At 36.5% G+C, this 16,140-nt stretch overlaps 1 protein-coding gene across 2 annotated transcripts in view; it reads left to right on the top strand.

The window, feature by feature from the left end:
- The window catches only part of LOC140151301 (ras-related protein M-Ras-like), a 45,151-nt gene that overhangs the window by 18,591 nt on the left and 10,420 nt on the right, over window positions 1-16,140 (top strand). For both annotated transcript variants that reach the window (XM_072173585.1, XM_072173586.1), the window contains exon 3: window positions 3,501-4,693. In XM_072173585.1, coding sequence (XP_072029686.1) covers window positions 4,495-4,693 — 199 coding nt within the window. In that variant the 5' untranslated portion in view covers window positions 3,501-4,494. The remainder of the gene's footprint in view (window positions 1-3,500; window positions 4,694-16,140) is intronic.

The raw sequence follows: 16,140 nt of genomic DNA, 5'->3' as shown, positions 1-16,140 counted from the left end.
GAACCGCCTTGTTTTAGTTAGTGATAATATTTAATTCAGGAACAAATGCAAAGTGTTCAAAACTTGAAAGACATTTTATTGTATCATCTGCAGTTTTTTGCTGATAATTTTATTTTTAAGATCCTTCCCTATTCGCCAGCCAAGTGTAACATGTTATCTGATTATCACTATGTCAACTGGATCACGCTTTTAAGTTCTACACCATGATATGATCGCAACACAAAGTCTATGTATGGCATGTATTATCAATTCTAAAATGTGTGTGATCCAGTTACCAGGGAGTTATGTAACAAATATGTAGGCCTCCTCGTTTGTGACATGTTATTTTTGAGAAATTGAGAAGAGTTTGTAAAAGACCAATAGGATAAAATGAATATTATAGGATAACTCGTAAAAGTTTCATGCACGCTAATATTTCATGCTCCACAGTAATTTGTGACAGGAAAATGGGTTATCCATGGTTTGCTACTGACTTGCATACTCTAATCTATACAATTATTTGGTCATAGATACGGCATTTCCTGTCATGTGATGTGATAGGAGAAATAAAGATCTAGCAAACTCTCCCATCAGAAATAGAGCATCGAATTGTTATTGATGCATTGAATGTCAATTCTTATTGATGCATTGAATATTAATTCATTAGAAAATGAAAATGTGTCACTCTCATGTAGTGCAAATATAAACATCCGCAGGATATTGATTAGCATAAAATTATTGGAATATAATACTCCTAATCTTGAGAATCTGAAAAAAAAGTGTTTACTGTACAGTGTGTATATACTGGTAGCCTAATTTTGGAAATTACTGAAAAAAGGGGGCTTTTTTTCGGAATTGTTGACATCAGACCTGAAAAGTTTTGGATAATTTTTCACACTTCTTCTAAACTATGGTTTTAAAATATGAATGAAGTGATACAGAAAAGAAATAGCTCATATCACATCTATTTCGGCTTTTTTTATTTTAGTTATTTTGGCCATATAAACTTGTTTTGGCTATGAACGTTTTAAGAAATATTTAAAAACCAACAATCCGGACTGAATCTGTCTTTCACAGAGAGTATAAGCAAAGGAAAGGACAAGCAAACAATTTTATTGGACCTTTTGTTGTTAGGTGTGTTGGTCAGTGATTTGGAATGAAATAAAATACACTTTTTTTTAAAAATATTTAATTGTTTGCTATTTTGTTTGTTTGTTTACAGTAATACTGTAGTATTGTTGCAAAGTTGTTATCGCTGCTGCTGTACAGTTAAAGTGTGTAACAAAGTTGCTTGAAATCGGTTATTAATCCTGTGAAGACCCATAAAAATTTATTATGATAAATGAAAGAATATTTTTTTCACAATATTCAGAATCAGTCAGCATGGATAATGTCATTGCAGAATTCTTTTAAAACATTCCAACAGGTAGTATATTGTGTACTTATGGGTTCAGTATTGAATGAACTTTGATATTTGTGTAGGCCTACATGTACATGTACCCTAAAATGGGAGATTCTGTATGTACAATGACATTCCTGGATGACATTTGAGTTCAAACTGACTGAAAAAAACACCCTCACTTAATATTGTGGGACTTGGGGATTTTATAATTTCAAAAAAGAACAAGACCAGCAAGAACAACAATATCAACAAATTGATGAGTTAGTACAAGAACTTTGTAGTGACATTTTGAGTGAAATTGAGTTATAATTGACTTATAGAAATATAGGTATTGCAGATATTTTGAACTATTTTACTGAATCTTACAAGCAATTAATTGAATAATAAAACATAGAATTTAAAAAACATTAATTTAAAATACAATAAATAGCTGAACAAATTAAAACATAAAAATCAATTTCCTGTAAAATGGCAAAAAGCAGATCTATGGAATCATCTTTCAAACTTTGATTAATGATAATACAGAAATTATTTCAATATTGCACATTTTAGGGCATTCATTGATTGTATTAATTTATAACATTTTGCTCAGGATGATGCCATACATCATTTCATATCATAACAAATTTTGTTGAAAATTAATTTTGAAAATCAGTCACAGCAATGAAACGCATGAGAAAATATGACATTTTTATTGACAATTCTGACTTTGATCATTTTCCAATAAATTGACACCTGTCCTTTGCAGATTGATAGTTTAAATGATAGATTACCACCGATTAAAAGAGTATTTTTGTGATTCTAGCATCCTCTTTTTATGGTATGTTTGAGTAGATATCCACAACAATGTTTACTCCCAAAATTTCATTTTTTGTGTTTAATTTTGCATGATACATTGCTCCACATCGTCCTCATCGTCGTTGTTGTTGTCGTCGTCGTCGTCGTCGTCGTCGTCCTCCTCCTCCTCCTCCTCCTCCTCCTCCTCCTCCTCGACCCACTGCAGGGTTAAGGCCTCTCCAAAGTGACGCCACTCTGATTTATTTCTCATCCAGTTTACATCAAGAACTTTTGTAATTTCCTCTCTCCATCTAACTTTCTGTCTTCCTGGGTACCTACATGTAGTACCATTTCATTGCTCCACATGTTATAGCACAACTTTGTAAAACAAAACATGAATTTACAAATTTGACAATATCTTCTCTAAGCACATACTGTATGAAACCATCTATTCGAAATTTTTAGCACAAAAACATGTAGCCTGAGGTTCACGGTGCAGGGTGGTACAAAAATCTCGGCTTGTTTTGAGAGAAGTGGGGGATAAAGCTATAGATTGCAAATTCCCATTTAAGTCCCACAGAATACATCCATCTTTAACAGTTTGCATTAGTAATTAACATATATGTGACTTGCTCCCACGAAATGAGTGTTAAGTCGCAAGTTGGGAGTTCCGAGACATTCCAAGTTGTTGTTCTGTTTTTGAAGACACCTGTATTGGCACTAGTATGTCCTTTGTGAATGGGGACATAATATGCTGTACTCTGTATTTAATTATGTCCCCATTCACAAGGATGTACCAATGACAATACAGTTGTCTTCAAACAAAGAACAGCAACTCAACAGTTGGAATGTCTTGACACAACCAACTTGCGACTTTACACTCATTTCTTGGGAGCAGGCAGCAGGTCACAAATGGGATGCAAGCTGTGAAAACCCTTCACATGGTGACATTTTTGATATTTAATTTTGATATTTAATTTTGACATTTTGTAAACAACAAATATGGCAAATGTGGCTTTTCAGAACTGTTTTCATTTTGTACATATGACTTCAACATCAAAAGTTATGAGCTAATAAGAATTGAAAAAAAAGGATTTGGTTTTAGCCTTAATTCTCTTTATAAAAACAAAATAGCATAATGCCACATGTGAAGGGTTTTCGCAGATCGCATCACATATTAGCTTGTTATTTAAATAATTCAATATTAGTGTAAGATATGTCACATTTTTCAAATAGTAAGTGATTTCTGCTTTGTAATCTTGTCAGATTCTAAACTAAGCATCACATTTCATCACTAAATACATTGATTTTGCCTCTTGCTCTTTTCATTGAAAATTTCCAGATTTTTGTCAGTTGAGACGGCAGTCACCATGCCAACAGGGCATCCAACTGCACCCTAGAGAACAACGCTTTAAGAAGAAGCTGCATCGCAACCCTAGTACACACTTGCCAACCTGCCCACAACATCTTTAGTGAACCCTGGGGGAACAAAGGATCAACCAGCTAGTTTATGTGCACGCAAGACTCGGGGAAGATTTACTGAAGCAACGATCGCTTGGTGATTTTTTCTCCTCTCCTCTCTGTAGCAGGACTCATCAGCTAGCGTATGACTTGCATTGTGCTATATTGTTTGCATGTAGGTAAGTGCATGCATGCACAGCGCTAGTACCAGACAGAGGCCCGCATGTGGAATCATCGAGAGATTCACTCACTCAATATAAATGGCAGTGAGCAAGAAAAGATGCTGTAAATGAACTCTGAGTAATAATAATGTGGGTGACATAAAAGCTGTATACGTGCACCAGTACAAGCCGATATTAAACCTGCCGTGATTTTCCAATATCAGTGTGACTGTACACTGGCAATATTATTAAACCCTCATTTAAAGCACTAGATAAGATCTTTAATTGGCCATGTGTAATTACTATTCTCAATCATCGGCAGCGACACGGATGCCCCGGTTTATCTGAGTCTGGGTGTTGACACTTGGAATAACAAGCAGCAATGGTGATTGCCCGATTAAGACTAATTCTATCTCCAGGAATCATCACCACTATCTGGTTGTTTTGATACTATTACCTTTCTACGAATGTCATCAATACTAGATGTTTTTGTGAATTATGAAAATCACTTGAGACCAAAACCGGATACGGGAGTGTGTTAAAATTATTGGATGTTATTGACTTCACATGATAACAATCATAATCCAGGGAGACTGATTTTATCGGTTGATTTAGAAATATTTTATCAAGTAACTGGACAAAATCCAGATTAAAGTACTGTTTGCAAGCAGGCTAGTAGTTACCTAAGGACCTTATCACTCGGCGGCTGCGAAAATGTCCAGCGGTTTGCCGGACATATCACGGGACAATCTGACTACCTACAAGCTAGTCGTGGTCGGTGATGGCGGTGTGGGGAAAAGCGCCATCACCATACAGTTCTTCCAGAAGATGTTTGTTGCGGATTACGATCCGACGATAGAGGACTCGTATATACAACATACGGAAATTGATGGGGAATGGTGCATTTTGGATGGTAAGTGTATGAATAAATGTGAGGATTGTTGAACTTGATTTATCTAATGGTAGTATTGATATGGGACACTATAACAACAGGTGCATTGTGGGTATTTCGTTTGAAAATGTAGATTTAAACTGGCTAACTCTGCAATTTCTTTAAAATGATACAGGATGTGTAATATTGTTTTAAGTGTCAAGTTCTTTCCATAAAACTTGTCTTGTTATTTCAAAACTCCATTAACTTATTATACACTAGATTTCCCGGTTCTCGGGTCTGGCGGTTCTCATGATAGGCCTATTTCTAATTACTCAACACCCGTTACCCATACCTGCCCTGACCTTTTAAACTATACTATGATTATGAAATGCGTCTCTCAATGATCAAGACCCAACTTGACACAACTTAATCAACTCTGTTTGTTTTGTAGCTGTGATGCTTACTTCGTGCACAATCCCGTTTATACCGAATGTGCACCGCGCGACCGTGAATCGCGCGAACGCGATAGCGCGCGGACGGACGGACACGCCGTGATTAGTATTATGATGAGCAGGGAATGGTTTTTGGCATACTGCTAATTTCACAAAATAGCCAAACGTATGAAAACATAGAATTTGTTGAAAATATATTTTTATGACCTATGTATGCATATAAAGTTATGGCAGTTTTGGATCAATGATACAGATACACTGAAGATGGCATTTTGAAACAGCAAAAAAGAACAGTGGTCAGATTTTGGTTAATACATGAAATATGTAAACAAAATTTGTCTGCAATATAATAATTTGCCAACCAAAGCAAATTCTCACTGACAGACATGAAGGTAGAATTATTTTTGTAAAAAGTAGTTGTGATGTGCCCTGAGTAATTTGATTTAATTTAATTATTTAACTTTGTTTACAAGCTGAAAGTATTTCATGAGATGGGAAACCCCTTGTATTTTGGAATTCCCCAAATTATTGTAAACAAAGTCAGATCTATGTTTGGAACTTGGAAATTCCCAGTTCAGTATATTGCACCATAGTCAGGAAAACCCCCCAGGAAGTGATGTAATGTGAAAGGTGAATGTGTATAATTAATCTTGGGAAATCCCAAGATTGCAGCAATGTTGTGAAAATGTGATTGAAGTAATGGTTTATTAATAGATGATGGGTTTTTGCATGAGTACTGATATAAAAAGTTGAAGGCTTTTGTTGGGACTGGACAGAATGTCATGTGAGATTGAAAACTCCACATGTGTGTGATGGTCTTCGTGCTTCAAAAAAGAAGTACATTTTAACCAGTTTATATAGCCAATAATTGAGCTAATTTTAATACAGCAACGAAGAAGACAGCGAGCACACAAAAGTGCTCTTCCTCATCAAAGGATTAAAAGTTCTTCTGTCAAATTGCTGGAGTTTGCTGGGTTTGTGAAGGCCACGCATCTGTCAAAAAAAAACAGCGGAGCTGTGTTAAAGAAACCTGTTCCCTGGAGAAAGAGAGAATGGTGAAAGAAACACCATTTTTGGAGAAAGCAGCGCAAGGAGATACATTAAAGTGGAGAAAGCAGCGCATCGGAGATATATTTGTGGAGATAGCAGCGCAAAGGAGATTGGAGGAAGCATCATCATTTTCGTATGAGGATTTTATACGCAAGGATTTATAAATGCAAGTATACTATGGACATCGCTGATTTTCGCAGGACAAGTGAATAAGGATATATTACATCAGTCGTCCAGAACATTGCAAGAACTCTAGGATCACCAACAAGAAGACAGCTGGTTAAGTACTGATATAGTAAAACTGTCATTGTGTGATTTTATTGTATATGCGATATTGTTATTATATGTACCAATCATACTCTGTTTTCAATTAAAGACTTAGATTTTGTTAGCTTAAACAAACAGTGTATTTGTGTTGTGCATTCGTGTGAGTTCGGGAAAAAGGTGATTTTGGCCTTGAGTCAAGTACGACTCGTAACAAAAATTGGGGGCTCGTCCGGGAAAATACACTGTAAAAAAGTTAACATTCATTTACTGAGTCTTGAAAGTGAAAGTACAGTATGACAGAGTTCAAAGCAGAAGAGTTTCTTGAAACTATAAATTGGGAGAAGTTTGATGAGTTGAAGAAGCCTGATTTATTGGCATTTGCCCAACATTATGACTTGAAAGTAAAGCAAGCTACAAGAAAGCAAATAATCAAAAATGCCTTGATAGATGTTTTGGTCGGGAAGATATTTTTGATGAATCCTATTTGGAAGAGAAACTTGAAGTAGAAATTGGTGGGGACTCAGCATTTAAGTTGAAAGAGTTGGAAATTCAATTAGAATTGAGGAAAATGGAAATGGACCAAAAGAAAATAGAGATGGATCAAAAAGAAAAACTGGAAATTATCAAGTTAGAGAATGAAAAACAGGAAAGACAAGAAAGATTAGATATGGAGAAACAGAAAATGGCAATGGAAGACAAAGCGCGCCATGAAAAGATGGCGCTGGAAGCACATTTGAAAGAAAAAGAAATTGAGTTTGAACAAGAGAAGTTGGCTAAGCTAGGTGACAAATACTCATCAAGTTTCTCCTCAAAGTCAAAGTCAGGTTTTGATGTTACAAAGTATGTAAAGCTTGTGCCTAAATTCAAAGAAAAAGAAGTTGACGAGTACTTTCAACATTTTGAAAAGGTAGCTACAAATTTGAAATGGCCTCCAGAGCATTGGACCCTACTGTTACAAAGTAGTTTTGTGGGGAAGGCCAGGGAAACTTACACAGCTCTACCAATAGAGAAGTGTAATGATTATGAAGAAGTCAAACAGGCAGTTCTCAAGGCATATGAACTGGTGCCTGAAGCATACAGACAAAAGTTCAGAGATTCAAGAAAGCAAGCAGATCAAACCCATGTAGAATTTGCTAGAGTAAAAGAACAAATGTTTGACAGGTGGCTTGGGTCAAAAGAAGTCAAAGATGATTTCGCCAACTTAAGCAATTAGTTCTTATAGAAGAGTTCAAGAAATGTGTCCACGTTGACATTAAAACCCATTTGGATGAAAGCGCTAGCAAAATTAAAACGCTTAGTGAGGCGGCGACAATGGCGGACGACTATGGCTTAACTCACAAATTGAATGGGAGTAGATTTGGTCATAACAGAAGTTATTCAAACAGGTTCAGCCATAATCAACCTAGAACAAATCAGGGTGGTACACAAGAAGGAGATCTCAGTCTAATTCACAGCATAGTGCTGGTGGTAGAGGGACCCCAGGGAGTTCAGGTAACAAAGCAAAATTGGGACTGAATTTAAAGCCAAAGTAACTTGTACTCATTGTAAGAGACCAGGGCATACGATGACCCAGTGTTATTTCTTAAAAGGCAGACAAGACGCACAAAAACAGCAGCAAACTGCTAGTAATACTGTGGGATGTGCAGTGTCACTTGAGTCAAAGAAAAAAGTCAGTCAAATCAAGAAACAAGAATTCCCACAAAAGGGAGGTGAGACAGACAAGGTGTGTGAAGAATTTGAACCATTTGTGTTAGAGGGAGTAGTATCACTTGGTGAGAATGGTAGTCCAAAGCCCATCAAGATTGTGCGAGATATGTGTTGTGCACGGTCTATGATTCTGGAAGGAACTTTGCCCTTTAATGAGGATAGTTCAGTTGGTGATGCTTTGATCCAGGGTATTGGGATGGAAATACTTAATGTACCTCTCCACAAAATTAACTTGACATCTGACTTAGTTTCTGGTCCTGTAACCATAGGAGTTAGACATGAATTGCCAGTCAAAGGAGTGTCCATGTTGCTAGGAAATGATTTGGCAGGGGGGAAGGTTTTTCCTGACCCAATAGTCACAGATAAGCCCTGTTTGAAGGATGATAATAGTGAGGAAGAGGAGATATTTCCTGCATGTGCAGTGACACGGGCAATGAGTAAGAAAGCCTCATTAGAAACAATTGAGGACAACCAAATTGATGACTTAGGCTACAATTTGGAAGACACATTTGTGTCAAAGTTGAATGAGAAAGAAGACAAACTTCCTTCTCCTGGGGATAAAAATACCCCTCAAAATGACACAGCCTCTGAGCATGAACACATTGGGGAAACCATGAAAGACCCTATAAGTCATGACAAGCTGATTCTGGAGCAACAAAATGACCCAGAACTCAAAGAGATCAATCAAAGGGCATTGACCCTAGAAGAAGCAGAACAAAATTCTGTCTGTTTTTACAAACAAGATGATGTGCTAATGAGAAAATGGCGCCCCCTGATGTACCTGCCGATGAAGAGTGGAAGGTAGTGCACCAAATTGTGGTACCAAAAGTCTACCACACTGAAGTTATTAACATAGCACATGATAGTCCCATGGCAGGGCATTTGGGTGTTAAGAAAACTCATGACAGAATTCTGAGACATTTCTGGTGGCCCACTCTCAGAAAAGATGTTTCTGAATATTGTAAAACATGTCACATATGCCAAGTAGTAGGGAAGCCAAATCAGAAAATACCTCCTGCTCCATTAAAGCCAATTCCAGCCTTTGATGAACCATTTAGTAGGGTTATTATTGATTGTGTAGGCCCCCTACCAAAGACTAAGTCAGGTAATCAATACCTTCTGACAATTATGTGCGCGTCAACACGCTTTCCTGAAGCTATACCCTTGAGAAATATTAAAGCAGTGACTATAGTGAAAGCTTTAACTAAGTTCTTCACATTTGTGGGGCTCCCTAAGTCCATACAGTCAGACCAAGGATCAAACTTTACTTCTGGAGTATTTCAGCAGGTCATGTATCAATTAGGTATAGAACAGTATACCTCAAGTGCTTACCATCCAGAATCACAAGGTGCACTAGAAAGGTTCCACCAAACATTGAAAAACATGATCAGAACATACTGTTTGGAATTTCAGAGGGACTGGGATGAGGGAGTGCACTTGTTGTTGTTTGCTGCTAGGGAAGCTGTTCAGGAAACTTTAGGATTTAGTCCTTTTGAGTTAGTGTTTGGACACACAGTACGCGGACCCTTAAAGTTGTTGAAAGAAAAGTGGCTCAATGAGAAATCAGATATCAATTTATTGGATTATGTCTCCAATTTTAAGCATAGGCTTAACAGAGTAACCGATATTGCCAAAGAAAACTTGAAACAGGGTCAGGCCAAAATGAAACAATGGTATGATAAACATGCCAAAGAGAGAGTGTTCAAACCAGGTGACAAAGTTCTAGTACTGTTTCCAATTCCAGGACACCCATTACAAGCCAGATATCATGGCCCATGTGAAGTAGAGTCAAAAGTGGGTGAAGTAGATTATATTATCAAGACTCCTGGTAGACGCAAGAGCAGGCAGTTATGCCACATAAATATGCTCAAAGAGTATGTTGAAAGAAGTGACAGTGGCATTCCAAAACCTGTGTGTACAGTAAAACATGCTGATAATGTAGACAAACATGCCGATGTAGACAAAATCGCCAATGTAGACAAGAGTAAAGATGACAATTCTGATGTCACATTTGACCAGGATAAAGAGCTGGAGCACAAAGAGTATAATGTAAAATTGAACAATTCTGATGTGCTCACTAATTTGGACTCAAAGTTAGGTCATCTTTCTCAAGATCAACAAAGTCAAATTGCAAATTTGATTCACAAATTTGACAATATATTTCCTGATACGCCAAGTAGAACAAATGCTGCATTTCATGATGTAGATGTTGGTGATACAAAACCAATCAAGCAGCATCCTTACAGAGTCAATCCATTGAAAATGGAACATCTCAAAAATGAGATCAATTATATGCTAGACAATGATATCATAGAACCAAGTAATAGTGAATGGAGTTCACCGTGTATACTTGTTCCCAAGCCTGATGGTTCATACCGATTGGTCGCAGACATGAGAGCTGCAAATGTTCATTCAAAGACAGACTCGTACCCAATTCCAAGAATTGATGATTGCATAGACAAAATTGGGAATGCAAAATTTGTTAGCAAATTTGATCTTTTGAAAGGGTACTGGCAGGTTCCACTCACAGACCGTGCCAAAGAGATTTCTGCTTTTTGTACACCATTTGGTCTTTACCAATACAAAGTTATGCCATTCGGGTTGAAAAACGCCCCAGCAACATTTCAGAGAATGGTGAACCAAATTGTGGCAGACATTGAGGGATGTGAAGCGTATGTAGATGATTTGATTGTTTACAGTCAAACTTGGGAACAACACATGGAACAACTCCATCAATTGTTTGAGAAGCTGTCTGAAGTACAGTTGACAGTCAATCTGGTAAAAAGTGAGTTTTGCCATGCCACAGTCACATACTTAGGATATGTTGTAGGTCAAGGTCAGGTGAAACCTATCAAAGCCAAAGTTGAAGCAATTGAGCAATACCCCACACCTGTAAACAAGAAGGCACTCATGAGATTTCTAGGAATGGTTGGCTATTATAGAAAGTTCTGTCCAAACTTTTCAGAGATAGCAAGTCCTTTGACTGATTTGTTGAAGAAAGATGCAAAATTCATTTGGTCAGAACAGTGTGAAAATGCTTTTCACAAAGTCAAGTCAATACTCATGAGTTCACCAGTGCTAACTGCACCTGATTTTCAGAAGCAGTTCAAGTTGACTGTTGATGCCAGTGACATGGGCTGTGGAGGTGTTGTGATGCAAGAGGGTGAAGATCAAATTGACCACCCCATATGTTACTTTTCAAGGAAGTTCAACAAGCACCAGAGAAATTACTCCACAATTGAGAAGGAGTGTCTAGCAATGCTATTAGCATTGCTACATTTTGATGTGTATTTGGGTACCACAGTATACCCTGTGCTTGTTTTCACAGATCACAATCCCTCACCTTCATCAACAGGATGAAGAACAAAAACCAAAGACTGGTGAGGTGGAGTTTGACCTTGCAAGAGTACAATCTGGACATCAAACATATTAAGGAAAAGACAATGTAATGGCTGATGCCCTGTCCAGAATTGCATAAAAAGGGCTGATAAACAAAAATTTCCTTTAAAAGGGAAGTTGTGTGTGACAAGTAGTCACTGTGTATGATGAGTTAAATACTCAAAGTTGATAATATGTTGAAGTTGATGTAAAAGAAGAAAGCATTTAAGAAAGTTTTCATTACATTCAACTTTCTCCTTTTAAGGGGGGGTGTGATGTGCCCTGAGTAATTTGATTTAATTTAATTATTTAACTTTGTTTACAAGCTGAAAGTATTTCATGAGATGGGAAACCCCTTGTATTTTGGAATTCCCCAAATTATTGTAAACAAAGTCAGATCTATGTTTGGAACTTGGAAATTCCCAGTTCAGTATATTGCACCATAGTCAGGAAAACCCCCCAGGAAGTGATGTAATGTGAAAGGTGAATGTGTATAATTAATCTTGGGAAATCCCAAGATTGCAGCAATGTTGTGAAAATGTGATTGAAGTAATGGTTTATTAATAGATGATGGGTTTTTGCATGAGTACTGATATAAAAAGTTGAAGGCTTTTGTTGGGACTGGACAGAATGTCATGTGAGATTGAAAACTCCACATGTGTGTGATGGTCTTAAAAAAAAAAAAAAGAAGTACATTTTAACCAGTTTATATAGCCAATAATTGAGCTAATTTTAATACAGCAACGAAGAAGACAGCGAGCACACAAAAGTGCTCTTCCTCATCAAAGGATTAAAAGTTCTTCTGTCAAATTGCTGGAGTTTGCTGGGTTTGTGAAGGCCACGAAAAAAAAAAAAACAGCGGAGCTGTGTTAAAGAAACCTGTTCCCTGGAGAAAGAGAGAATGGTGAAAGAAACACCATTTTTGGAGAAAGCAGCGCAAGGAGATACATTCGTGGAGAAAGCAGCGCACGGAGATATATTTGTGGAGATAGCAGCGCAAAGGAGATTGGAGGAAGCATCATCATTTTCGTATGAGGATTTTATACGCAAGGATTTATAAATGCAAGTATACTATGGACATCGCTGATTTTCGCAGGACAAGTGAATAAGGATATATTACATCAGTCGTCCAGAACATTGCAAGAACTCTAGGATCACCAACAAGAAGACAGCTGGTTAAGTACTGATATAGTAAAACTGTCATTGTGTGATTTTATTGTATATGCGATATTGTTATTATATGTACCAATCATACTCTGTTTTCAATTAAAGACTTAGATTTTGTTAGCTTAAACAAACAGTGTATTTGTGTTGTGCATTCGTGTGAGTTCGGGAAAAAGGTGATTTTGGCCTTGAGTCAAGTACGACTCGTAACATAGTTTACTGACTACTATTCAAAACAGAAATTTATATAGCTGTTAAAATGTTATACTTTTTACAATATTATTCTCCCCACTTGCAAAGCTGCAAATATTCTGTTAAGCTTTTCATCAATGTCGTCTTAAATCATTGAAACACTTAACCTCAACTGGATTACTAAGTGTATGTCCACTAATGACATCAGTTATGTCACGTAACGTGTGTGCATTGCATGGCTAGGTGGTTTTCATGAGCAGATTTCATCAATTCATGAGTAACCACAGAAAAAAAATCTAGGCAATAAAATATATTATCAAAACCAATTGAATGATTGATGTCAGATGCTGAATATTAGGTTTATATACGTCCATGAAATTAGGAAGGTGTGAAATGTTTGTTTGTTTGTGAATTTGAATTATAATTTTGAAAAATAAATTAAATATGGTTTGGTTATTGTTTGAAAAACAGTATGAGACTTATTCAAAATATTGTTCTAATATCTACCAATTCGTGTTCAGGCGATTGTTAAAAACAATTGATGAAAACAATTGATTATCAATTTAATTGAGACAATTTAATTCTTTTGCAGACAGTGATCAATATCTTTTTTCATTAAATTCATTCATTTATTCATTCATTTGTTCGTTCATTCATTCATTCATTCATTCATTCATTCATTTTATTTCCATAAAAATCAATACAACAGAAGACATACAAATATACAAACATGATGGAGGAAAATGCTGGAAGTTAACCTTCCCCTAAAATCAAACAAACTTACTGAAACAAATGAACTTGACATAACATAACCAAAAGACAAGGGAAGGGAAAGTGCTTGCGGAAAAAGGTTAATCATATTTAGAGATGAGTTTTATTTTAAATTGATTGCAGAAATGTTTAACAGATTTGGAAGCTTTCAGAATTCCAATCCATTAACGCAAAGGATTTATGAAACTTATTTGTTACATTTGCTAATAATGCCTCAATTTATTGTAGAGATTCCATGTATTCATGTAGATATTCAAAAAAATCTACAGATTTTCATGTCAACATGCATATAATCCAAGAGGCTTTAAAGGTGGCATGATTTTAATGTCACTTTGGTTCACTATTTATGACAGTGTTATGAAAATGCTAACTACTGTGACATCGGTCACTCAATGATTGTAGGATCTGTCATTGCACCAATTACTTCCTTAATTATACATATTGTGGTTTTTGTTGCTCTATTTGTTTATTTTCTTCTTTGATTAAAAGGTCATGTTGTTCAACACTCCAGTTTCAATTGCTTAAATATCCAGTAATACATTTCAATAGTATATACCTGTCATATCATATCAGGTGGAATCATTGAATAAAGAATAGGCAGGGATGGGTGTACATTTAAGGGGGTACTACACCCCTGTGGTAAATTTGTGACTATTTTTGCAATGGTAACAAAAGTTATGTATATTATTGGGGCAAGGACTCCAATTACTACACTGAAATTACAGTGCCTCCAGACAAGCGGTTCCGTATACATAAGAGGAAACGATGTCCATCCTTGTGGTACCTCAGTCCTGGTCATAAATAACAAACCACTTGTCTTGGGTCACTGAAATTCCAGTGTAGTAATTGGATTCCTTGCCCCTATAATATACATAACTTTTGTTACCACTGTGTTATTAGTTTTTGAGAAAAAATGCAAAAATAGACACAAATTTATCGAGGGGTGTAGTACCCCTTAACTTTTATCAACTGCCCCAACTGGTCAGCTGCTTCGGATTGTACCAGTTGGCAAATTGAGTTGGCTATGTTTTACATCTTGCCTGCCAGCATTTGCAGCTTTTCCGAGGTGTTTACACCTGGATTTGTCCAACAGAACAGTGGTAAATATGAGCTGTGGAATAAGAGACAATTTAAGTTTTAACTTAAATTATTTAAAAATACTAAAGGCCCATAACAGAACTATGCACAATGTGCCTAGGCATTTTGTGTTTAAATTTACTTGATTAAATCCTGAATTTGAGAGTTTTTTGATTGATCCACACACTCATTACAAACAAAATAGTTCATTAAAATTGTCCATCTGAGATTTCATTTTAAATAAATTGACTAGAATATAGTGTTAGGTTTGATTAGGACATACTATAGAAGATGATTTGTCATTTCATATACCTGCATGTTTGCTCAATTAAGTACTACTTCTTGGAAACAATTAGTAGCATGATACCAATTATGTTACAAAATCAATCAATTAACAGTCAATATGTCAAACGAGTGACATGATCGCTTGCGGTCTTAAATGCATTGACTGTATCTGTGGCCACAAAAATGCCAGAATAATGTGAGGGCTGATAATATTAGCATCATGGTTTACACTAGCTTCCAGGAGCTTCCCAGCAGAGAAGAACAGCCCTCTCTTGTCTGTGATGAGCACACACACACACACAAGTAAACACAGAGTAAAGTGGGGATCTGATCGGCTGATTCAATAGTAACAACAGACCAGTCACTTGATTGGTTGATTACGCGTCAAAGCAGATAAAAGCTCCGTTCTGGGCAGAGCGGTGCTCATGAGGGGAACACAAAGCCCCCTACCTTATGTCACACATTAACACGGTGAGTGTGCTGATCAGAGCAAGAGAGGGCCATTCTCCACTGGAAGCTCTAGTGTTAATGTGTGCCGACAGATAGCTGCCAGATTCTGCACTATATCCCACTTTTCTCCACTCCAGCTTCAATCAGTCAATGTAATGTTGGTCTTTGAGACCTGCTGACAATATGGCTTTGTCCAACACTTAATATTTGGAGAAAGGAGAGATCCACAAATGGACAGTCAGTGTGCAAACTTTTTATCCTGGGTTGTAAAGGAACATGTAAAAATTGTTGACAATATTGGAAATGAGTGATATTATAGACCTAATTCATAACCAGAGTTGTAGAATGTTACCTTTTAACTTTATTTTTTTTAAACTCATTTTCATTAGAAAACTACACTTTGTATAAATAGAAAATTGTAAAAATCAAAATGCTTTGCTTTAAAATCACAGTGTCCTTCAGTATTGAATAGGCAATTTCAAACGGACTCGCCCAACCAATTATTATGGCAGCGTAAAATTATGTATGCTGTTGTTGTGAGCACATAGCTTTGTTGCCCTTGTAGCATACTGGCATACATGTATGACAACTTTTTGACAAAATGAGTCTACAATCTGACAAAGTTGTTAGAAAAAATTGCAATTCACTAATGAGATAATGCACTAATTTGGCATAAATAATGTGATCTGTGAA

The sequence above is a fragment of the Amphiura filiformis genome, chromosome 4, assembly GCF_039555335.1.
Source record: "Amphiura filiformis chromosome 4, Afil_fr2py, whole genome shotgun sequence".
NCBI classification, from domain to species: Eukaryota; Metazoa; Echinodermata; class Ophiuroidea; order Amphilepidida; family Amphiuridae; genus Amphiura; species Amphiura filiformis.
The sequence above is the reverse complement of the archived record's forward strand: the minus strand, read 5'-3'. Positions and strand labels throughout refer to the sequence as shown.